The 25,888-nt window shown below is 39.0% G+C and overlaps 1 protein-coding gene across 9 annotated transcripts in view; it reads left to right on the top strand.

Annotated features, from left to right (window-relative positions):
• The window catches only part of CTBP1 (C-terminal binding protein 1), a 558,787-nt gene that overhangs the window by 430,969 nt on the left and 101,930 nt on the right, over positions 1 to 25,888 (top strand). The window contains exon 1 of one of the 9 annotated variants that reach the window (XM_056803645.1): positions 5,050 to 5,441. The exons of 7 other annotated variants lie outside the window; for them this stretch is intronic. In XM_056803645.1, the coding sequence (XP_056659623.1) occupies positions 5,402 to 5,441 (40 nt within the window). In that variant the 5' untranslated portion in view covers positions 5,050 to 5,401. Of the gene's footprint in view, positions 1 to 5,049; positions 5,442 to 25,888 lie in introns of those variants that run through there. One more of the 9 variants, XM_056803646.1, reaches the window with a different exon arrangement.

The following is a 25,888-nucleotide window of genomic DNA, read 5'->3' as shown; positions in this document are numbered from 1 at the left end:
AGTGTTCGTTTAAAACAGAACTGCATTTTATGTCAAGCCATTGTCAGGAAGGGCCAGAAACCATATGGGTGTATCTGTGCTAGAATTCCAATGCATATAGTACCTACTATTAATAATATTAGTGATAGAAATGTTCACTTCATTTTATTGAAGTTCAATATATAAAGCATCCTTGTAAATTTTTAAGAATGGCCCTTGCCTTCAAAAGACAGGAACAGTCTGTAGAGTTGGAGGAATGGTATAAAAACAGGCACACTGATACATTTTTGGCAGAGCTATGATTTGGAACAATTATTCTTGAAAGGAATTTGGAATTGAGGCAGCTCTCCGCGGATAGAAAGCCAGGTCTTAAGTTAGGAGGTCCTGGGTTTAACTCTGGCTGCAGACACTTTCTAGCTGTATGACCCTGGGCAAATCACTTAACTCCAATTGCCCACTCTTTACTGTTCTGCCTTGGAACAGTTACTTTGTATCAATTCCAAAATAGAAGGTAAGGGCTTTCATTTTTAAAGGAATTTGAAATTATGTACATAAAGTACTCATAAAATAAAAGTCCATACCCTTTGACCCAGAGATTCCACTGATAGTCATATGCCCCAAGGAGTCTATTGACAAAAAGAAAAGCTACAAAGAAATTCATATATTTGCAGAAGCCCTTTTTGTGGCAGTAAAGAACTTGAAACAAAGTAAATTTCCATCAACTGAGGAACGGTTAAACAAATTATGGTCACAAATGTACATTATTCTGTTGTCAAAAACTATAAATATGATGAATATAGAATTATGGATTTAGATAAATTGATGCAAAAGGAAGTTCTGTCTGAACTTGGAAATATATTTTTAACATTAGCCCCCCCCAAAAGATATAAGATGATGCTTCCATGGAACATTGCACAAAATGTTAGATTTTTAAAGATATATTTCTAAGTTTTATTTAAAATTTTTTTTCTTTTCTTTTCCTCTTCTTTTTCTTCTAATCCTTTGTTATAAGGACTATCTCTTCTGGAAGACAGAAAGAGAATCTATATTGAGGGAATTCTAGGTGATATAAAGACAAAAGAGATCAATAAATATCTATTTGCAATAAAAGAATTTCTAGAAATGTTATCTTTGGGCCAATTGGTTTTCTGGAATTAAAAAAATAATAATCTTTACCTCATAATTGAATCTTTAAGAGCATTACAAAATATCCCAACTTTTATTATCTAGGATCCAAAATGGCCACTAAGAGTCAATTAATTTGGGAAGTCATATAAATCAATGTGATGATGGTCAGACTTATTGAAAGTCCTGCATTTTCCATTATAGTAAATCTCACTCAATATTTCTTTTACTAATATAAGCATTTCAAAATCAGCTATCAAATAAAATAAGTATTACTGAGACTTTAGAAAACTGACAGGCTTACTTTCCTAGATGACTACTTGAGCTATATCTCCAAATGTTCAGGAATTCCTCATGGTCATAATATTTTGTCCCTATGCTTAGATTCTCTATAAAGGAAAGCCTTCATTGAAACCCAAAGCCTTTAGTAGATTTGTTCATAATCCATATTTTTTCCTAATCTTGTACAGCCCTGTATGATAAGGAAGAGAGTTCTGGTGGCTGGGATAAGTCAGTGCCCTCAGTCTGTAGCTCAAGTTTAGCAGAAAACCAAAGGAAGTCTAGAAGTTTTATTTTTGAAAGGCCTTGGGCCAAAGGCCTTTGCCTGTAAGTAAAAAATGAAGAGCAAACATGACCACATTTGGAATTTTTCTCTAGATATGGGAGAAGGAACAAAAAAACTATTAATCATTGCTCCCATCTGTTCATCATGCCATTATCAGCTAAGCATTCCCCTTGTCATAATATTATGCACCATTCCCCTTTTCCACCCTCCCATTGTACCAACAATTTCACTTTTAGATCAGTGTTTACCCAAAATAATCACATTCAGCATGTTCAGATCAATATACTTGTATGCTTCCTCAGTTGTTAGAGTTTAATCATATTTTTAACTTGAGTTAACTATCTTGTGTTAGTTTTCTATTGCAGTTTTAGGTCATCTCAATAGTTCAATTTTTAGCCATATAGGGGAAAGCCACTGTCTCTTTCTGTGTCTGGTATAGCATATCCTGCATTGTTCCCTGTCAGTGTGTAGCCAACCATGCTAACATGCTATTTTGTAATCCTGATATACATACAGATGCTACAGTTTTGCATTGCCCCTTTCTAATTCCCATTTTGAAGCAGTGTTCTCTCAGCTAACAGCTATATGGCTTTAAGATTTATTTAATTAGAACTGCAAAATATGGAATTTCCTTTGTAGAATTGGACACCCCTAAGTAAATGCATCATAAAATACTTGTGTGTGGTGAACCTGAGAGGAAGTCAAAGCATTACTGATAGTTAATCGTTCTTTTCTTAGCTTAGCCAACCGAGTAAAAACATACATATACAGGCATATATTAAATCAAATCAAAAGAGCTGGCAGTGATCGTTCAGCTGACATACACTAACCCAGCAGGCAGAATCAATGTATAGTGAGCTCTGAGAAAGAAAAGGGGTCTCTCCCTCCTTAATCTGCACCAACCTGAGCATCCATTTCTCCCTACCCTACAAAAAGTGCATTTGAGTTTCCCTTTTTTAGATGCATAACTTTTAAAAATAGCCAAACTGTTAAATAAAAATCAATACGGTAGGAGAAAGCAGCTCCTCCCTTTCCCTCCTTTACAGTCTCTGCTAGAGCCAGCTGCCTTCCCTCCCCCAAGTGCAGGGAATGGGCACACATTTCCGAGCTGGGCAGTCCCCTCCCTCTCGGGAGAGGCCCTTCAGCTACTGGCCCCCAAGGCCTGCTGTTGGAAAGCTGCACGTTGCTGATGCAGAGGAAGGCCAGGGCTCCTTTCTCACACGGAGCAGGCTCCCTCTTCAGATCGTTTCGCAGGTTTTAAGTCAATGCCTGTCTAAAGGCCAAGGTCTTTCAATTCTCTGAAATTTTTAGAACATAAAGTTTTTCAAAGGGTCAAAAAAGAAACTAAACCCAAACTTTCGGCTTAGGCATTCGTTTTTGCGAGAAGGAAAAACAGTTTAGGGGGGTTGAGGAATTATTTATCACTTAAATCCGGAAAGAACCTGGGGCCCAGCTTTTGGGGCCCCAGAAAGTGATTAGGCCTTGAAGTGCCCGGCCATTATGTGAGTGAATTGTGTTCTGGCTCGGGCTCCTCTACATACAGTTTAGTGTGTACTGCATTATGGAGTCAGCTGACCCAGCCTGGCTGGAGAGCTCCGAGAACTCAATCTTTCGGTTTCTGTCCTCGACCTCCTCCTCCTCAGCAACCCGAAGCTTTCTTTGCGACAGTTGGGAAGTGTGTGTGTGGGAGTTACCTGTGTTTTCACTAGAGCCCCACGGAGTAACAGTTCTGCCTGAAATGGATGGGGTTGCAGTGGCCTTCCTGTGGGTTACTCCTATTTTGAAGGATTGCATTTGGACCGAAATTTCACATTTCACTCACAGTTGTTATGAGTTTTGTGGTTGCTTTGTTTTATATGGAGAGAAGTGTTCAGATCACTTTAATGAAGGGAGGACTCCAAATTTGACAGGGCAGCACCAGTCACTTGGGAAAAGATGCCTTCTGTGATTCCATCTTGAGTCTAGAGTGTGTCTGAGTGTTCTCTGTTGCCTCTATACTCTACAGGCAAAGACGGAGCACTCAATTTGGTGTCAGAAAATCTGGTTTTGAATTCTGGCCTGTAATTCACCACTCATATGACCTTGGGTGTCACTTAATTTATCAGGGTCTCAGTTTCCTCTTCCATTAAAATATATATGGATATATCCATATATATTTCAGTCATACATGACAAATAATACTGTACTTCTAGTGCCTTTCTTTCACTATTGACTCCTATGGTAATAGCCACTAGGATTGTCATTTCTTTTTCCAGTTTATTTATAATACCTGTATAATAGAATTGTAGTATATCTAGAACCCCTACCCCCATTTTATAGATGAGGAAACTAAGGTTCTGGGAGACAGTTTTACTTGTCCAAGGTCACACAGATAATAACCCTCAGAGGCTATATTTGAAGCCAAAGCTCTTTCTACCTCACTCAGCTGGCTCCTTCATCCAGCTTCTTGCCAGAGGCCACTCTGCAGCACCTGTTTCTCATGATTGACCACTTCAGTGTCCAAAGGTTCTTGAAACAGGTTAGGAAGAAAAATGCTCAATACTTTTATCTTCTGTAGGTGCCTACTTTTGGATTCAAGCCTTGCTAGGGAGCCTAGATCCAGGGACATTATCTGTTACTAGTTGCCAGTCAATAGCCATAACACCATTGTAACCCAGTTTTCCTCCTCAGTACTGCACCTTTCTGTTTTTACCTTATGTTTGCCTAAAGTATGCCTTAAGCAGGTTTTGGTTCTGAACTCTCCCCCTGTTGACTTTGAGTTTGTGATTTTTTGAGGTGACTTGTTGCCTTTCACACTTAGGGTAAATAAACAGCTTTGTTCATTTGGGGGAAAGTCGCTTTTGTGGTAGGGTGGGTGGGGGTATTAAGAGTCAGGAGTCATTTAGTCAATTTTCTGATTACAGGAGAAAGTTTTTGTGGGCAAGAGTAGATTTGTTTAGTGGTCACCTTTGGTCCCAAAGTAACTGAGTCCCACTTTAAGTAGTTTCCTTCCCAACCCCCTCTCTAGTCAACTTCCTTAAGGATTTTCTGGGCAGATCTACTTTTCATGCTGATTTCATTTGGGGTGGGATTGGGGGAGGCACTGAGTTACAAAGAATTGTAGCCTAGGCTTTATCGCAAACTATATACCATGTTTCCTTAGGCACAGAAGTGCTTTTTACACTTAGTTTCTCTCTCAGGGTTTAATTTCATTAACAATTACAGTGTTCTGACTGGGAGGAGAGATTCCATTCCACTGATTCTTGATGAAGTGCCTACTGTAGGGGCTGGCTACTGGATACAACACCAGACTCTCCCAGACTTACTCTTTTTTCCAGTTACAATTTTTTGGTTGTGTTTGTTTTGTTTTTTGGTCACTGCTCTATTTTTAAGGGCGAGCTGGTCCGATCTGGGGGGCCGCCCGGAGCGCTTTGTGGTAGCCCACCGGCCTTGGCTCTCCGCTTGCCTCTGCCTTTGAGCCCTCCGTGCCCGTTTTGCTGGGCTTTCTTGCCTGGAAACAAGAGATTAATTTCACCCGCGCCAAGCCCCGCCCGCTCGCCTCTCCCACTGAGGAGACAGCCGCACTCGGGCCGAGGGTGAGGGAGGGAGGGAGGCCGTGTGTGGGGAGTGTGTGCATGTGGGGGGGCGAGGGCGCGCGCCTCGGGGAGAAGCGGAGCGGCCGCCGCCATCTGCGGACCAGCGGGAGCCTCACTCCCCCAACTTCTCCCTCGGCGCCCCCGGACCTGCCTTTCAATGGGAAGTTCGCACTTGCTCAACAAGGGCTTGCCTCTCGGTAAGGACTCCGGCCTCGGACGGGGGAGGGGGGTGAGGGGGGACGGGATCCCTGTGGGAGCGGAGCGGAGCCTTGTGAGCCGGGGAGACGCCCGGCCCGGCCTGGCCCTGCCTGGCCCGGCCCATACTAGACCCCGGGCCCGCGGGGAAGCAGCCAGCGGTCGGGGCCGGGCCGGGCCGAGTCGGAGCCGAGGCCAAGGCCGAGGCCGGAGGAGGCTCCCCCTCCCCGCTCCCTACTCCCTGCTCCCTGCTCCCTGCTCCACGCTCCCTCCCCCCTTTCCTGCCCCCTCCTTCTTCTCCCTCCTCCCTGCCTGTGCTTCTCGTTGCTGCTGCTGCTACTTGCTGGCTTTGTGTGTGCGTGTGTATATGTGTGCGCGCGCGCGCGCGCGCGCGTGTGTGTGTGTGTGTGTGTGTGTGTAGCGAAGTGGGGGGCGAGGAGACCCTTTTCTCGGACTTGGGGCTGGGAGGGGGGAACGTGCTCCGCCGCCTGGGGGCCTCCTCCAAGCTGAGTCCCTGGGTTGACCCGGATGGTGACTGCGGAATCCTGCAGGCCCCAGGCCCGGGAGGGGGCCCGGCCGCCGCTGGTCGCCGCCTCGGGCTGCTAGCTCTCCCCGTGTGAAACAGGAAGTCCCGTCGAGCCCGGGGACTGGGCCGGGGCCTAGACACCCCTTCCAGCCCCCGGCCCCTCCCCCGCCTGCTGCCCCGGGGTCGGGGAGAGGGGGCGGGGGTTGTCACCGTCTGTGCGGGGCTGGAGTGTCTCCGGGCCGAGACCCCGGACGGCGAGCGAGACACAAAGAGGGAAGGCCCGAGAGAGCAGAAAAAAACAACTTTATTTTGCCGCCCAGATTTGATTCAGGCTATTGTGTTTCTTTGTTTTGAAAATAGTTTGGGGAAACAGATGGTCGGTTTTGCCTTCTTGATATCGAGTCAGAATATCTTAAGAAACCATCTTCGGGGTGAATACTTTTGTAAAAATTTCACCTGTTGTAGCCTAAAATGTCATGCTGGCTTGGAAGCTAGCCGTGCATTTCAATAACCATTGCCCTTAGAAAGACAACTGCTGGATTTTAGAGGGAGGGAGTCATCCTTCTAGCCATTCTCTTAAAAGAATGGATCCATAGAACTCGTGTGTCTGATCGTGTTCTCCAACTAGTTTATTTTTTAAACTGCGAATTAGTACAAATAACCGAATTTGTGATGTCCTTGATGCCCAGGCCCCTTCCAGCTTGAAAATCTATGATTCTGTAATAACGCATCACTGAAACGGTGTTTGCTAAGTAACTGACTCTCAGTACTGGATGTGCACATAGCAACTGCAGTCATTTTGCAGATGGTTAACATCCAGGGATTTTTAACATCATTGCTACAGTATGTTCCAATGGGAAAGGGCCAAGTCATCCAACTCAGATTTAAATCCTTACTGCAGGAGACAGAAGCACAAGTAGGTCGTTTGTTTGTTGGGCCTGGCAGGTTTTTGGAAAATAAATGCAAAATAAATCACAAATGTGAATTTTAATATCAATGTAAAAACAGTTTCCCTGAGGTTTTGCCAACTACTTTAAATGTAATTTAGTGCTTTTAGATGAAACCTTTTAGTCACACATTGTAAAATGACCTGTCGACTTTCTTATATAAAACAATGTTTCTAGGAATCATTAGCATTAAATATTTTACTTTAATCTTTGTATTGTATTATATACATGAGGTACTATTATTATTGTTAATATGGATAATAATTATCAATTTCCATTAAACTCAACCTTATAAAAAAGGAATTTTAAGTTGTTTATTTTTTGCCACGTGTTTTCCTGGCATTAAAAATAACCCCAGCTATTAAGAGTCCCTGGAGCTGGGGAGAAGGGGAAGTTGTTTTTCTAAAGAAAGCATTCTTTGGTAAAAGTCATGTCTTCAGCTCTTAATTTAAAATACTTAAACAGAACGTAACCTACAAAATATAGCCTTTTTATGGATGTTGGTAGATGTACTTGAAATATTGTTTACAGCATTCAGTGTGTTCTTTTAAAAAACATTCACACATTAAAAGCTACTTTTCCATTAATAGTTCATTTATATAGCATTCAATGGTTTACAAAGTATTTTAAATATATTGGCTCATTTAACTAATGCTCCTGGTTCTTGGATAGAATTGAACTCTAATCCCAGATGTGATTTTTTTTTTTATTGAATTGATAATTTAAAAGTTGTACAATAACTGACTCCAGGCAATAGCCAATAACTTCCTTCCACTTCCTTTTGTGTTTGTGTGTGTGTGTGTGTGTGTGTGTGTGTGTGTGTGTGTGTGTTTAATTAGTAGAAGTAGTATGTCAGTAAGCTTTAAACAGTAACTGATCTCAAAAGATTTCTCTGGTCATCAAATCTAAGAACAGAATATTTAGGACACTAAACTCTTTTTATTTCTCAGTCTCAGTTTTTCCATCTTTAAAGGTAAAGTTGGACTAGGTTATATCTAAGAGCACTTCCACCTCCAAAATTTCATGTTCTTTTGAACATTTGTTGGTGCAACTTTCTCTCTCCCTGTTTCCTATAATACTTTTATGTTTAAGAAATATAATTCTCGTTAGTTAAGGGCAAGTAATCTCAAACCTGCTCTTTTAACATTTTTGTAAGTTGCAGTATTCATGGTCAGTAGAACTAGCAGTCATGGCTCTCAGTTCAAAAATGCTATCCAGGAAATCAAAATATTAGACCAGGAACCATAAAGTGTTACCAGACAGATTCTGCACTTGGGCAGCATTCTTCTTGGCAGTTTCACTGTCTGTATCACAAAAGGAAACTTGAGCATTATACAAATAGGCTTGGAACTGGGAAAAAGGGAACATTTAACTAAAATGGCTTAAAATTTAAGAGATGCATCAGCATGGGCATGATGCTTAAATAGGATTTTTGAGGGAGTGAACAATGTAAGGCAGATACACAGAATATATAATGATTGTGGAATATGGGGTAATTATTTTTACCCAACTTTTTATAGTATTGCTGTTGTTTTAAGCACTTAAGACCATCATTAGCTTAAAAGAATTGCACCTTATTTAGCCTGGCCTGGTGTAAAGTGAATGGTTTTATTTTGTAAGAGTTTATGGAGGGACATGGAAGCATGCAGCTTAGTGCAGTAATCCTAGATCTGTGGGATCTGGGAATCATAAACTTAGATCTTGGAAATCTAGCCAAACTCCCTCAATGTTCTGATGAGGAAGTTGAGACTTTAGGGAGACTGAGTTACTTGCCCAAGATTATGAGAGCTAGAGTTGGAAGAAATTTCAGAGGCCATCTAGTGGACCTCTCCCCTATTTTACAGATGGGAAAACCTATGTCAGAAGTCAGATTTGAACCCTGGTCCTGTGACTCCCAAGTTCTTCCCTTTTCACATACTACCAGTCTCCTAAAGCTTCTGGACTGCAGGTGTCAGGATTTTAATCTTTAACAGTAAGCAGGCAATAAAAGTTTCATGATAGGCACAAAAGCAGTATGACTCCCTCCCTCTACCTGATCTCTTGCCCTCTGTAATGAAAGGGGGAGTGTGAAACTCCTAAGAAAGGAATCTAAAAAACTGAAATCATCCTGGAGCTATTGAAGCCACTGGCTCTCACCTTTGGAGGACTGGCCATTTTTCTTTTTATTTACTTAGGTGATCGAGGCACTCTTCATTTGAGTATGGGGTTTTAGACTGAGGGAACTGAGGGATGCTTTCTTAGAGGGTGGGTACACAGAAGATACAGAAAGCTGACAGAGGAGTCATTGTTGTCTGTGAGTCAGACAGAAAAGCAAACAGAAAACTGACATTTCTTATAACCCCCATTATGTGCATAAACCCCACACTTTTGCCTTGCCTTATCCCAAGGCTTTACCCTCATGGCAGATATTTGTTCCCTGCTTAGACTGAGAGAAATTGTTCTATTGAGAGTATCAGAAAAGCTACCTGAGAAGTACTACCTCCATTAAAGGCTAGAAATTTCCTTGGCTGGGGGCCAGCAGCTCAATACTTGGCCTGACTTCAGGGATGGGGGTGCTAAAAAGAAAGGGAATTGACCTGACTCTGAAATTTTGAAAAGTAAGAAAAGTAACAAAGACATACTTCTTATCATAATATATACTTTATTTGAAAAGTATAGTTTTTGTCATGACATATTTTCCATAATAATTTTAAACCAAGATTTACCCATCCAACTTTTTTATAGTTTTAAGCTTATGAGAAAAAAATATTTGCCTTTAAGACTTATTTTATTTGTTCATCACTAGTAATACTCATCATAAACACTTATCTTTTAGCAGCTATTGATTAATCCTTAAAGATATACTGCCACTCTGGGATCAGACCCTTGCAAAACAGGAAAAAATAAAAAAGGGTTAGAATTTTTGCTGTTTGAGGACACTAAGGTTTTACATAAAATTGCTAAGTATGTGTGGCCAAACTAGACTTCTAGAAATCTGAAGTAATACAATAATCTTTCTCATTCCTGTGCCATGAATTTGAGTGGAACCTCACTCCAGCAACTCTTAAAATTAGGTTTAGGGCCAACCTCCAAAGAATGCCTCCACCTAGAAAACCTTTCCTGGAAGCAAGACTATCCCAAGGATAGTTTACTAGAAAAGGAAGAGTTAGAAATAGTGAATGAACTGGGAAACATTGGGAAATGGGGTTTGGGGGAATGGCCCTACCATTTGGGCCTAGTACTCAGAGAGTGTGTTACAAGGGAATCACTTTAAAAGACTGATATATATTAATTTAAGGTCGCCAAGGAATCAGCTATGTAATTCCTAAATGAAAAACTCAAGTCAGCCGTCAGCCTTTTTGGAGTTTAATTACAATAGGAGCAAGAAAGGAATTAGAGATAGAGAGAGAGAGAGAAAGGGGAGAGAAGGGAATAGGGCTTAAATACCCCCTCTGTTTAGGCTGGGCCAAAAGGCCCAAGCCCTTAGATAGCTGGGGCAAAGAAAAGAGATCAGTCCCTTTCACTCACGTGTCCAAAATGGAGAAACAGTCTCAGAGGCCCCCACCTTCAGCTTCCTTCAGAGCAAGCTTCCTCCGAGCCCAGGAACCACACCGACCCAAAAACTCAACAACCACCACCTCGAGTCTCCAGACCCTCCTATCTTTAAGGAAACCATCCAAGTTGCCTCCCCTCAGTCCTCACATCTACCAATCACTCTTCATCAATTTCCCTGTCAATGGAGGCTCTCGCTTAACCCAGGACCGCCCAGAGGTTTCTGGCTTTTTGCACATGTCTGTTGAAGGTCATATTTTCCAATGATTAAATCTATACTCCTTTGCTACAGCCCTTTCTAAATCCTGTTAACTTGAGTATGGTAGAGATTGGGATAATTAAATTTTGATCTAGGCTGCAGCCCTTACTCAATCCTATTAGGACTGAATAGGGTGGAGATTTATTCCAAGTATCTCCATTGTATCAATTCTAAATCAATCAAGACTCAAAGAAATTCCTGTTCTATGCTTAAGCATAGGTCAAAGTCCTTTCCATTGTTCAGCAAAGGGTTTCTGTCCTAAAGTAATCTTAAGAAGGGAAGAGAAGGAACCTCCCATGCCAATGGAGTTCCCATTCCAATAGACTATCAGTAAGAAATTTTCCAAGTATGAAATATCCCAATGGTGAAATTTCCAACATTTATAAGTCTAAGGAATTTTGAGGTTTACAATCCCCCCTGATGATCATTGGGAGACTAGTCTCCCCATTGATCATTTAACATAATCATTTTGTAGTTCTAAATTCACTTCTAACTAAAGATATACACAATATTCAATTTTCTAAGAGAAATTAGAATAGTGAGAGAGGAAATAGAAAAGAAAAGAAAGCAAAACCAATGTTTGCTAGGCGCATTGACAGAAAGCCAAATTAGGGGCAGTCCCTTTTGGCATAAATGTTACAATAAATGTTCAATCAAAAGTTCAGTCCAATCAATCACATCCAAAGTTCATTCTTGATCTTCTTGATGAAGTGTAGGTTTTTGGCATCTTTCTGCAACAGTTCATTCTCTGGATATAAAAGTTTCAAGCTTCTTTCTTGAAGATCTTTTCTCGAACAAAATCAAAATCTTTGAAAATTTTTTATAACAGTAAAATCTTAAACAAAAGTCTTGGATTTTTATAAAAATAAAATCTCAAACAAAAAAAAATTCAAAAATTCTTAGATTTTAAATTAAAATACAATCCCCCCTGAAGTAAGTATTTAAAAAAAAATTATCAAGTTTAGCTCAGAATGCAATGTTCAGTTATGGGGTTGTATGTGTCAATTATCAAAAGAATAGAAAAATAATCAAAAACATAAGAAAAATTCAAAATAGGCCTTGTATAGGTCCAGTTTAAAGTAATTTCTATCCCACAAGTATGTAGGACAGAATACAGTAATATTTCACTTAGCCATTTGTAGCCAAGACTACAGGAAGTTGCCATAATATAAGAAGGAAAGAATTAGAATTCTATTTTGATGGGGAAATGTCATTCCCTTGTCTGATTTTTTTTTTCAGAGATATAGGGAGCCAGCATGATAGTCAAGCTTTGTACTTGTTTGAGTACTTCAAAAGGAGTGTAGATACAAGGAAGTCCTACGACTTAAACATAAGTTAAGCGTCGCAACCTTGAGTCTCACTTTAATATTTCATGTGTGCTCTATTGGCACTATTCAGGTTTAGTCTGTGCTCCTTGTTTTTATCCCTTTTCCTGGAATCAGACACAAACATTAATCACAGTCCTATAATATTTTATCAATAAATGGCAGGTTCCCATAGTTTAAAGCTTTTAGGCATATATTGATATTATAGCAAGAGTATATATATTAACTTGTATTACTGCAGGGAAAAAATATTAATATTAATATTAATTATGTGTACCTTCAGTACAAAAAAATGAGAAAAAAATCAAATATTCTGATCAAAAAATAAAAAGAAATAAGAAAAAATAAGGAAAAAAAATCAGTAATTCAATATATTCTTGAAAAAAAAAACATCCATTTGTCTATGGATTATTATCTCCAATTCATATGATAAGATAGAGTCACAATTCATATGATAGGATAGAGTCAATCAGTCTCAGCAGAAGATGCTTTCTTCACATGTGAGCAGTGAATCCAAGAGTCTCTTTCTCCAATCTTTATAGATGTTGGAGTAGTTAATAATATTTGGAATGGTCCTTCCCATGAAGGTTGAGTTGCTCCAGTTCGCTTGAAATTCTTGATATAAACTTTATCTCCTGGGTTCAGGTCATGCAGAGAAAAGTCTAATGGTCCAGCTTGTACTGCAGCTCCGGATTCATGAAGTTCACGTAGTTTGTGCTGTAACTCCTGTATATAGGAAGCAATAGTAATATCTCCCCCTAATAGCGATGTATAAGCCGGGGAGAAAGGCTTAGCCTGTATAGGCGGATGTCCAAAAAGCATCTCAAACGGTGAAATATGTAAGTCTCCTCTAGGCCTGCTTCTAAGATAAAATAGGGCCAGAGGGAGAATTTCAGGCCATTTTAAATGGGTCTCAGTGCATAATTTGCCAATCATAGTCTTAAGTTCTTTATTCATCCTCTCCACTTGGCCTGAGCTCTGGGGGTGATATGGAACATGGAATTTGGGAGTTATCCCCAAGCAAGAATATATTTGATTTAAGACAGAATCGGTAAAATGACTCCCTCTATCGGAGTCAATACGTGCTGGTAGGCCAAAACGAGGAATAATTTCTTTTAAAAGTATCTTTGCAACAAAATCTGCTGTGGCTCGGGTCGTAGGAAATGCTTCTGGCCATCTGGTTAGTTGATCTACAATTACTAGACAAAATTTATAACGCCCAGCCTTTGGCATTGTTATGAAATCTATCTGTAGATGTTCAAAAGGTGTGTAAGCCAGAGGACGTCCCCCAAAGGCTTTTCCACGATATGCATGTTGGTTATATGCCTGGCAAATAGGGCAGGCTGAACATACTTTAGAGGCTACAGTAGTTATACCAGGGGCTATCCATACTCTCTTGACAGAGTCCACAATGCCCTGGGTGCCAAAATGACCATTTTTATGAATAGATTGGCAAATTTGGTTATAGAAACTTCTAGGGAGCAGGGGTTTTCCTTCAGATGACACCCATACTCCATTAATTTGTTTTGCTTTAAATTTTTGTTTCCATTTTTCCACTTCCTTTTCATTATAGGAGAGTGATAAATTTAAATTATCAGTGGTTGTTAATGTTAAAATTAATCCAGGTCCTTCTATGGCTGCTAGTTTTGCAGCGGCATCTGCTCGGTCATTTCCTCTAGAGACAGGGTCAGAGCCACCTGTATGGGCAGAGCAATGAACTACAGCTAGGGCTTTAGGCAGTTTGAGAGCAGAAAGAACTTCATTAATAATTTCTGCATTAGCTATGGATTTTCCAGCTGAGGTTAAAAATCCTCTTTGGAGCCATAGCATCCCGACTGAGTGACAAATGCCGAAAGCATATCTAGAATCTGTATAAATTGTTGCCTTTTTATCCTTGGCAATTATACAAGCTTGTTTTAGAGCTATGAGTTCTGCTCCTTGAGCGCTAATGTTAGAAGGTAGTGAAGCTGACCATTCAGTGGCAAATTCTGAGACTACGGCAGCTCCAGTGTAACGTATGCCATCCCTCATAAAAGAGGAACCATCGGTAAATAAAATCAGATCTGCATTGTCTAAGGGAGTGTCCAAGAGATTATCTCGAGGCTTTTCTGCCATGGACACTAATGTTTCACAGTTATGTAGTGGTTCTCCTGAAGTAGGTAAATCTGGAAGCAAGGTGGCAGGGTTAAGAGTTGAACAGCGTTTCAAGGTAATATTTTCACTATTTAATAAGGTTATTTCATACCTTGTAATTCTCTGATCCGAGAATGCCTGTGTTCTATGTTTTACCAATAATGCTTCAATCTCATGTGGGCACATTATTGTTAATGGACATCCCAATACTAAATCAACGGTTTTTGTTACTAGTAAGGCTGTAGCAGCTACTCCTCTAAGGCATGGTGGTGCTCCTGCTGCTACTGGGTCTAGTTGGGCAGAATAATAAGCAATTGGGCGCTGAGAAGGTCCCAAAGCCTGAGTTAACACACCAGAGGCTACTCCTCTTCGCTCATGCACATATAAAGTAAATGGCTTGTTGTAATCTGGGATGCCTAGAGCAGGGGCAGACATGATAGCCTTTTTCAGATCTGTTAGAGCTGACAAGTGTTCAGGCTCTAATTTGAGGGGTTCAGGAACCGAATCCTTTGTTAATGCTATAAGGGGTTTAGTGATTTCCCCATAGCAAGGAATCCATTGTCTACAAAACCCTGTTGCTCCTAAAATTGCTCTCAGCTGTTTCTTAGTGGTAGGAGCACTCAATTTTTGAATGTTCTCAATTCGTTTTGGAGAAATATAACGAGCACCCGCAGTCAAGATGAATCCCAAATATTCTACTTTTTGGAGACACCATTGAACTTTATCCTTAGAGATTTTATGTCCTCTTTTGTGCAATTCCAAAAGAAGGTGTTTGCTATCTTCTTGACATGTTTCTGCATCTGTTGAAGCCAAGAGTAGATCATCTACATATTTGATTAATTTGCTATTTTTAAATGTTATATTGTCTGTGTCTTGGCTCAAAATTTGCTCAAATAAGCTCGGACTTTCGACATAACCCTGTGGCAGCCGACACCAGGTATATTGTGAGCCCTTCCAGGTGAAAGCAAAAATATGCCTGGAGTTTTCATGTATTGGTATGGAAAAGAAAGCTGAACACAAGTCTACTACTGTAAAGTATGTAGCTGTGCTAGGAATAGATGAAATAATAGTATGTATGTTAGAAACTACGGAGTGTCTCTTTATAACGTGATTATTCACTGCCCTTAGATCCTGTACGAATCTATAGATGTGTTTGCCATCGGGTCCTTTTTTTGGTTTTTTAATTGGCAGGATGGGCGTGTTGTATTCAGATTTGCAAGGGATTATTATTCCCTGTTCTATTAATGAGTTAATAACTGGTGTAATACCCTCAATTGCCTCCTTTGAGAGGGGATACTGAGGGATAGAAGGAGGTGGGCTAGATTTAGTTTTTATCTGCACAGGAACAGCAGATTTAAGTAAGCCTACGTCAGAAGAAGATGTGGCCCAAAGAGACTCCGGTATATCTTTAGGTATTTCAAAAATGGAAGGTTCTTTTGCCTCCTGGTTTTCCGAGAGAAGTACAGGGAGTAAATTTAAAGATTCCTCTGGTACTTCTAATGATAATGAGCCATCTGGGGAGCAGGTTATTGTGGCTCTGAGTTTGCATAGAAGGTCCCTCCCCAGCAAATTTAAAGGGGAGTCAGGCATCAAAAGGAAGGAGTGTTGTACCTCTAGGGGTCCTACAGACACCATTCTAGGAGGAAGTCTTTTAACTCTTTGGGTTATTCCTGATACTCCCATTACATTCTCTGAGCCAATAGAATAACATTGTAAATCAGGTGTTCTCTTTAATACAGACCAGGAAGCTCCGGTGTCTAATAGACAATCATAATAGGTGTTACCCACTTTTAAGGTAACATGGGGTTCATTAGTATGGGGAGGGCAGTGGATAGGGACAACGGGTAGTAGGACATCAGGGTCTGGGAAATCAAAGGTTGTATCCTCTGATTCCTGTGCCCCAGCCCCCCCCGGGCACCATCATTGTGTTTGGGATATTCCTTGGGCACCCCCCTGAAGGGCACCTCTCTGAGGGTCATTAGTACCTTGAGTAATTTTTGGACGAGCGCCATTTCTCATATATTGTTGAGTATTATCATTAAAATTTTCTTCAATTTGAGCATTGTCATTAAATTCCCAATTCCTATTTCTATAATTCTGGTTTCTAAAGTTCTTATTTCTATATTCATTATAGTTATTTCCATAGTCATTATTATAATTTCTAGAATTCTGGTTTCTATAACCATTATCATAATTTCTATAGTTATTATTTCTAAAACCATTATTAAACTGTGTATTCCTTCCAAACATCTTAAGAAAGGTTCTACATTCCATCATTTTGTGGCCCTTCTTCTCACAGAAGTGGCAAGTAATGGATTGATAATTGGATTTCTGGAGAGGGGCAATTGTCGTTGGTTCATTATCATGCCCACTTTCTAATTTAGTTATCCTATCTATTACACATCTCATTTTTTTCTTCATTTCCTCCATGTCATCATTATTCTCTTTCTCCTTTTCTTCGTTTCCCTTAAAAACATATATAGCTGTTTTTCGCAATTCTTCAAGGTCCATATCTGACCATCTTGGGCATTGTGTTTTAAAATAATTTTTAATTACTTTGCAAGAATTATTTACAAAGATTCTTCTAACTTGTCTTAAACTATTCTCTTTATTTAAGTCCCAATCTAAGTATCTGTCCCCAAACTCGATAATTCTGTCCATAAATCTGGAGGGTGTTTCGTTTTCCTTTTGCTTAATTTTTTCCAGTTCCATCCACTTATCTGTACTGTCCGCACATTCCTTCATGGCCGTGAGGATGGCCTCTCTACAACGGTATAGTTGTAGATAGTCCTCAGGATTATTATAGTCCCATTCGGGATCCTGAGATGGCCAATGTGCTGCATTACGCCCCCGGGTTTTGTTGACATGAGCAATTATTTTATTTTTTTCACGTTCACTTAAAAAAGCCTGTAGTAAGCTCTCAACGTCCTTGTAAGACGGATTATATTGAAAAAATATGTCTCCCATCTTTTTTGTTACTAGAAAAGGATCTTGTTCATATGTGGGGATATTTCGTGTAAATTCATTTATTTCTTGGGGAGTAAACGGTATCCTATGTCTTAAAGTCACCACATCCCCATTTCGTCCTATTTCAGGTACTTCTCTTAGAGGAAACAGGCCTCTAGTTGAATTTTGCACCTGTGGGTCAGTTTGACAAGGACAGGTTTCTCTAGGAGGACAAGATCTCCCTTGCATTGGAATTTGGTTTTCTGTAGGAGAAGGAACATGAGAAGCTGGGATTGCAGGGGAAGGGTTTTGGGGATTAAATTCAGACAAGATTTGCACTGCACGAGAGAAGCAGTCTGTTAACTGGGCTATAGGGAAGGTGTTTTCCATCTCTATTTCAGGGAAGGAAATTTCCTCATTCAAAGGTTCAGAAACAGGTCTGTTTCTGGTAGAGTGGGTGTTTGCCCATTGATCCTGTAAGAAACATTTTAGATCTTCTAATTGGGCTTGCATTTTATCCTCAATTTTTCCTATTTTATCTTCCATATCTCCCATTTTATCCTCAATATTTCCTATTTTATTCTCAATATTTCCTATTTTATCCTCAAGTTTTTCTATTTTATTCTCAATATTTCCTATTTTATCCTCAATTTTTTCTATTGTATCCTCAATTTTTTCTATTGTATCCTCAATTTTTTCTATTTTATCCTCAATATTTTCTATTTTATCCTCAATATTTTCTATTTTATCCTCATTTTTTTCTATTTTATCCTCAACATTTTCTATTTTATCCTCAATATTTTCTATTTTATCCTCATTTTGTTTTATTTTATCCTCATTTTGTTTTATTTTATCCTCATTTTGTTTTATTTTATCCTCATTTTGTTTTATTTTATCCTCAATATTTTTTATTTTTTCATCTCTAAATATAGTATTGAGGAGTACAAAAATGACAGTACCTATTAATATAAAAATTTGGAGGTATCCTTCATTCCTCAATGCCCCTACTTCTTCAGCTGCCATATAATTGTCAAAGAATGTAGTACTCATTTTTATATGTATATTTTGTAATTTCACAAAACACGTGGGGAGCAGGGCAAAGCAACAAACTTTCCACAGGGTTTTTTTTTTTTTTTAATCCAGGAAGTTGTTCCTTAAGGGAAAGGATATTTAGAAACAGTTCTTCCAGCCAGGACTTTATGCTGAGATTTAAAAACAGCTGTTTTCTGTCTATCAGAGTCACACAGCTGGGAAGTATCTGAGGTCCGATTTGAACCCAGGACCTTCTGCCTCTAGGGCTGGCTCTCAATCCGCTGAGCTACCCAGCTGTCCCTTAAGATTAAAGGGAAGAAAAAGAAAAAACTGCTGATTCCAATTTAACTTAAGGAGAAAAGAGAAAAAGTTTTTTATACTCACGTGTTCTAGCAGCTGTGTCTTTAAGCCAAGTTTTTTTTTTTTTTTTTTAAAAAGGACTAAGTGGTGAAACAGTATAGTAAAAAGGCAAGGAAAAAGTTTTATTGAGAGGATTCTTTAGACTCCCGTGTGGTCAGCCACAATGTTACAAGGGAATCACTTTAAAAGACTGATATATATTAATTTAAGGTCGCCAAGGAATCAGCTATGTAATTCCTAAATGAAAAACTCAAGTCAGCCGTCAGCCTTTTTGGAGTTTAATTACAATAGGAGCAAGAAAGGAATTAGAGATAGAGAGAGAGAGAGAAAGGGGAGAGAAGGGAATAGGGCTTAAATACCCCCTCTGTTTAGGCTGGGCCAAAAGGCCCAAGCCCTTAGATAGCTGGGGCAAAGAAAAGAGATCAGTCCCTTTCACTCACGTGTCCAAAATGGAGAAACAGTCTCAGAGGCCCCCACCTTCAGCTTCCTTCAGAGCAAGCTTCCTCCGAGCCCAGGAACCACACCGACCCAAAAACTCAACAACCACCACCTCGAGTCTCCAGACCCTCCTATCTTTAAGGAAACCATCCAAGTTGCCTCCCCTCAGTCCTCACATCTACCAATCACTCTTCATCAATTTCCCTGTCAATGGAGGCTCTCGCTTAACCCAGGACCGCCCAGAGGTTTCTGGCTTTTTGCACATGTCTGTTGAAGGTCATATTTTCCAATGATTAAATCTATACTCCTTTGCTACAGCCCTTTCTAAATCCTGTTAACTTGAGTATGGTAGAGATTGGGATAATTAAATTTTGATCTAGGCTGCAGCCCTTACTCAATCCTATTAGGACTGAATAGGGTGGAGATTTATTCCAAGTATCTCCATTGTATCAATTCTAAATCAATCAAGACTCAAAGAAATTCCTGTTCTATGCTTAAGCATAGGTCAAAGTCCTTTCCATTGTTCAGCAAAGGGTTTCTGTCCTAAAGTAATCTTAAGAAGGGAAGAGAAGGAACCTCCCATGCCAATGGAGTTCCCATTCCAATAGACTATCAGTAAGAAATTTTCCAAGTATGAAATATCCCAATGGTGAAATTTCCAACATTTATAAGTCTAAGGAATTTTGAGGTTTACAAGTGTGGCAACTGTGCTGGACCTTGAAGGAAAGGAAGAATTTCAGCAGTCAATTGTGAAGGCAATGTGTTCTAGACAGGAGAGACCCTGCACTGAGCATAGAGAGGAAAGACAGCAGAGTGAAATCCAGCATCTAGTTAGTTTATTCTAATGAGGAGTACCCAAAAAGATATTAATCTGAAATATCTAGGGCTATGTTTTGGAGCCAGATTGTGGAGGACTTTGAATGCTAGGATAATATAATGTATTTTGTCTGATTGACATAAGGAACCACTCTGCATTGTAAAAATTTTGGTGAATATTCTTAAAGGAGATATGTGCTCTTTTAGGAGGAGTACATATATACTAAACAAACAAACAAACAAAAAACTCCAAAGGAGGCTTTTTCAATCCTGTGAGTCTACAGTCTTAATAATTTGGTTTTTAGTTTCTAAAATACCTACTATATTGCCCATTTTCTTTCACTTTTAAAGTATCCAATAACCATACCTTCCCATACAGTATGAAATTTCACTAGTTTTTTCAATCCATTTACAAAATCAGTGCTTTGCTAGATGGTGGAGAAGAAGGAAACTTTGAGCTGAGCCCTCGCCTCATTTCCCATCCCTTTCCCAAGCACCACCTCTTCCCCAATCTCTTTAGCCCCAGATAAACTAGGCTGGACCATGTTCACTGTCCCATATGACTTTTTTTTTTTTAACCACTGAACTCTTAAGATTCTGCTTTTATTGTGTATGTGAAAAAATTATCCAAAGTTACTATTAAGTTTAAGGCCAAACTGGCTCATTTGAAATATGACATGGATGTATTGCATTTTTGCAAACATCTCATAATTACAAGTCATTGGATAAATCATCAATAGTAATTTTCAGTTTTTATGTCATCATTGACAAAGCTTCTCTAGTCTTTGTAATTCTTTCGATGGACTAAGCCATGAGTATAACAGTCCATGCTTTGTGAGAAATCATGAACTAAGAGTGTATATAAAAGTACTTTGTCTACTCTAAATTACTACAACATGTATATGTAATGATAATATTATAATTCATTACCAAAAATCACTCTTGTACCCTCTTTTAGGGATAAGAGTGATTAAAAACTTTTTTCATTCAAGATTACAGCTATCCTGTTTAGTTATCCAATTTACTAATGAAGATCACAAAAATGTATCTTTCAGAAACTTATCTTTGTTAATATGAAGTTCACATTGTTAGCACAACAGTTTGTTTGCAAAGAAAATTATAAGTATCTCTTTGTTTTTAGGCACTTGCGAAACAGATGTGCACATAAGTTTATCAATATATCGCATAGGGGCTTCCAAAAGAAGGTAGAACTTTATGTAAACCAGAGGTGTTCTGCCCCTTGTGGTGGGAGATGCAGTTTCAATCTTTCCAGTGTCAGACTGCACTACAAGGTGGTATTCAAGATAAATAAAAATTGATTCTCAAATTCTCAAGGCCTCATATTTCTCACCTTTGGGAAGTAAATGCCAAACCAGATTATCATTTTGCAATTGGAAACAATCACCATGGTTAACTATGTAAACTACTTCAGCAATCACCTTCTCTGGTTACTCATAATCCGTCTTTAGTGAATCTCAAGGACCATCTTCATCTTAGTAAAAAATAGGCAGAATTCAGGGAATAAAATGTCTAGTGGTGCTTTTTAAATCTTTGCCTAATTTGTTCTGTAATTGCTCCAGAAGTACATTATTGCCCACCATTTGTTTAAGTGGACTTCAAAAATTTCTCTTTTAAGTGAGTCTATTTAGTAGCATTTGAACTAAACCATAATCATTAAAATTGTGCATTCTAAGTAAAATGCCCTTAATATGTCCAGAAATTGAAATCCCATATGCAACCATCTTCCCCCTACTGGGGAAGGATTGATGGTGGGGCTGTATCCACTTTGCTCTGTGGCTCTGATGCATATCTACATTAGGTAGTCTGGATCTCTGGTCTCTCAGCTCAGAGGCCTTTGATCAGGATCAGATTCTTTGCTGCTTCTTCTGCCCTTTTGACTTTTTGATCCAGAATTGTTTGCCACTCCTTTCAGGAAAAGACAAGTTGATTAGAAAGCTTTTTAAAAAATTTATGAATCAAGACAACTTTTTTATTTGAATATAGTACCATTTTTAAAAAATTCAACTATGTACATTTTTTAAAAGAAAGTAATCCTTTTAAAAATTCCTTTCTATACAGTATAATTCTCTATTAAGATTTTAGTTTTGTGAAAACAGGAAATGACAAATTAATTATAGCCAGAGATTTTTCTGTGGAAGCTGAATTTTGTTTATTTAATTTCCCTGGTACTGGGTACAATTTCTGATTATTACTGTGTAGCAGATTGATTTGTAATGTTATGGTACATGCCATCATTTTAATCAAAGCAAGAGTTTTCCATTCCCTAACAGATCAGTTTTGTGGAAGAGCTAGGACTTTCCTTCCAGGTCTAGGTGCCCTCTGGGAACTGGGCATGATAGTGCTGCTGTTCCTCTTCTCACTCTCAGTATAGCTTCCTCTTGGCCCAGAGAATGTGGTCACTATCTACTCATCTACCCAATTGTTGTTTCAGACCTTATGCCTCAAAAGGACAGGGTACGCTTGGGCAAGAGAAAAGAAAAATTTACTTGAATTATTGTCCCTAAAAGGATTAACTTAAATTATTGTCAGTAGAAGGATTAGACTTCTCTCTGGTCTCAGAAGATAAAACCAGGAGCAATAGGGTGGAGACAAATTTTGGCCAAATATAAGAAAAAGATGTCCTAATAATTAGAGTTGTTCAGAAGCAGAATGGGACACTAGGTGATACAGTGGCTAGTGCCCCAGTCTTAGAGTCAGAACTACGTGAGTTCAAATTCTGCCTCAGACATGTTTGGCTGGGCAAGTTACTTAACCTCTGTATATCTCAGTTTCCTCAAGTCTAAAAGGGGGATCATGATAGTAAGCTCCTGGAGTTGTTGTGAGGATCAAATTAGATAATATTTGTAAAACATTTAGAACTGGGCCTGGAATATAGTAAATGCTTAATAAACTATTCCTTCCTCCCTCCCTCCCTCCTTTCTTTTTTACTTAGTGATTATTTCTTGTCACTGTGAGCAGATGCTGGATGGCCACTTGTTAAAGATATTTTAGAGGGGGATTCTACTTCAAGGTGGCCTAGATGCTCTCTGGTATCTTTTCCAAGTCATATTCTATGTAAAAGATCCAAGGACAGTGGTCATTTTTCTTGGAAAATGAGACAAACTTCTTTTTCTCTATTCAATCAACAAAAACTTAAATGTCTACTATGTGTCAGATGCTGTGCTAGCATCAGGAATATAAAAACAAAAATGAACAGTTCCTACCCACCAGCAGCTTGAGAGACAAATATGTAAAAAGAGATACAAAATAAAAACAAGGTAATTTTGAAAGAGAAAGAGCTTGCAGTTTTTTTTTTTAATGGGAGAATTAGAAAAGACTTCATGTAGAAAGTATTGCTTGAGTTGAGTTTTAAAGGAAGTAAGGGATTCTAAGAGATGGAAACGAGGAGGAAGTGAATTACAAATATAGAAGATAACCAGTGCAAATGCGTGAAGATGGGAGATGGAACAGCAAGAAGGACAGTTTGGCTGGCCTGTAATGGAGAGAAGAATAACATGGGAAAAGTAAATTGGGGCTTGGTGATAAAGGGCTTTAAAACTCAAGAAGAAAAGTTTATATTTGATTCTAGAGCTAACAAGGAATTTCTGGAGTTTATTGAGGAGGAAAGTAGCATGATCTGGTACCTATGGAAAAACATTTTGATTACTGTATAGAGGAATATGAATTGGAGTGGGGAAAGAACTGAGGCTAGAAGACCAATACTGTCATATTCCTTGTGAGAGGTAATGAAGGACTGAACCAAAGAACCAAAGGCAAATATGAATAGTCAGCAACATTTATTAGGCACCTACTTTGTGCTGGTAAAGCTCTAGAAATACAAAGAAATGCAAAAAATCCATCCCTGTTTTCAGGGAGCTCACAATCTTAACATCAAAACCATTATGCTCACTTTGTGTGTATGTGTGTGTGTGTGTGTGTACATACACCCCACACAGATATATGTGAACTTGGAGATTATCTCAGGGAAGGCAAATAGCTTTAAGGGAGTTTGGAATTGTATAAGGTGGAATTTTGAATGGCACTTGAAAGTAGCTAGGGAGGACAGAGGAGAGAGATGAGAAGAGAGTATTTGAAGTATTGGGGACAGCTGGTGAAAATGCCGAGAGTCTCTAGGTGAAGTGTTCTGGCTGAAAAACATCCAATGGCCTGTGCCATTGGATCACGGAATATTTGGAGCTGAGTGAGATTTAAGTCCAGAAAAGTAGGAAGGGGCCAAGTTATGAAGGAATTTAAATACCAAACCAAGAAATTTATATTTGATACTGAAAGCAATAGGGAGTCATTGGTATTTATTGAAGTTGGGTAGGGGGATGTGATCTGGTCAGACCTGTGCTTTTGGAAGATCACTTGTGAGCTGAGTGAGATGAACTGGTAGAGAGAAAGACTTGGTGGGAAGTGATGTGAATCTACATCAGAGTAATGAGAAGGAGATCAGTTATGTTGTAGAGGTAGGAAAAAAACAAGATTTGAAAAGTGATTGGATATATGGGGTGAAGGAGAGTCAAAAGTCAAAGGTATATGAACCTGTTTAAGATTGAAAAAAATGATAGAACTTGACAGAACTATGGAAGTTTGGAAGAGATATGTGTTATGGGAGAAAGATAATGCGTTCTGTTTCAGATATGTTGCATTTGAGATGTTTATGGGGCATTCAGTTCTAAATTTTCAGTGAGCAGTTAGTGATATGGGACTGGAGCTCAGGAGAGAGCCTAATTTGGGATATATATATATGGGAGTCATCTGCATAGGAAAGAAATTTACAACACATGTGCCATCACAGATTGAGGTGACAAAATGAGGGAGGATAGAGAGAAAACTTTTAGATATGTTCACAATTAGAGGGATAGATCATGAACCTGCAGAAGAGACTGAGAAGGAACTGATCAGAAGGGGAGAACCTAGAGAGGGTAATGTCATGAAAATAGAAGAGAATGTGTCTGTGGAGTGATTAATATTGTCATGTAAGAGAGGTCTATAGAGAGGAAGATTGAGAAATTACTGATAACTTTGGACAAGTTGAGTGATGATTAAAAAGCCAATTTGATAGGGTTAAGTCAGTCAATATGTATTTATTAAGTTCTGTGAGCCAGATACTGCTAAGTAATGTGGATGCAAATAAAAGCAAAAAGCAGCCCCTGTTCTCAAGGACTATAAAGAGAGGAAATATTGGCAGATAGTAGACAATTTTTTTTTCATTTAACTGAGAAAGAGATATGGGATACTAAGCACTTATTTTTGAGAACACAAATTCCATTCAAGAATGAAATTTTATCTAATGTATATATAGCTAAAATCCAGACTGGTCACTTTCCATGTTAGATACACACTAGAAATGCAGTTTTCTGACTTCTAATTTGTGTGCCTCACCTTTGTTTTTAAAACTGCTTTTAACTTACTAAGTATTTACCATGAAGAAAGAAATTCATGTAAGAGGAAATTCTAAAACTAGAACTGTGAATAAACAATTTGTAGCCTCTGACCAGTCCTTCAATTATCTTATCAAACTATGCTGTATGAGACCCAGGATTTATTCAGTATGCTAGTTCACAGTATCATCAGCCAATATGTCGTAGAAAAGCATGGTTCTTCATAATATACACCTCAAAAGATTAAGGATTGAGGCAGCTAGATGACTCAGTAAATTGAGAGCCAAGCCTAAAGACAGGAGTTCCCGGATTCAAATCTGGCCTCAGATACTTCCTAGCTATATGGCCCTGAATAAATCACTTAACTCCAATTGTCTAGCCCTTACCACACTTCTGCCTGGGAACCAATACTTGGTATTGACTCTAAAGATGGAAAGGAAGAGTTTAAAAAAAAAAAAGATTAAGGTTGGACCCCCTAAACATTTCTAAGATCTTTTTTTCTCCATTCCCCATAATGTATCTGATTGTAGAGATTTAAGTAAACAATTACGTTAAATAAGGAACAAACTACCACTTGTTGGAGACATCAAACCCTAATCTCATTCCTGAAATCCAGCTTCAACATCTTTACCTACTTGCTGGATATTTACAACCTTATGTCCTCTAGACATCCCCTAGGTAGCAAGTCTAAACATAGAACTCATTGTTTTCCCTCCAAATACCTCCCAGCTCTAAAACTTCCTGTTTCT

Source organism: Monodelphis domestica, chromosome 6 (genome assembly GCF_027887165.1).
Source record: "Monodelphis domestica isolate mMonDom1 chromosome 6, mMonDom1.pri, whole genome shotgun sequence".
Taxonomy (NCBI): domain Eukaryota; kingdom Metazoa; phylum Chordata; class Mammalia; order Didelphimorphia; family Didelphidae; genus Monodelphis; species Monodelphis domestica.
The sequence above is the reverse complement of the archived record's forward strand: the minus strand, read 5'-3'. Positions and strand labels throughout refer to the sequence as shown.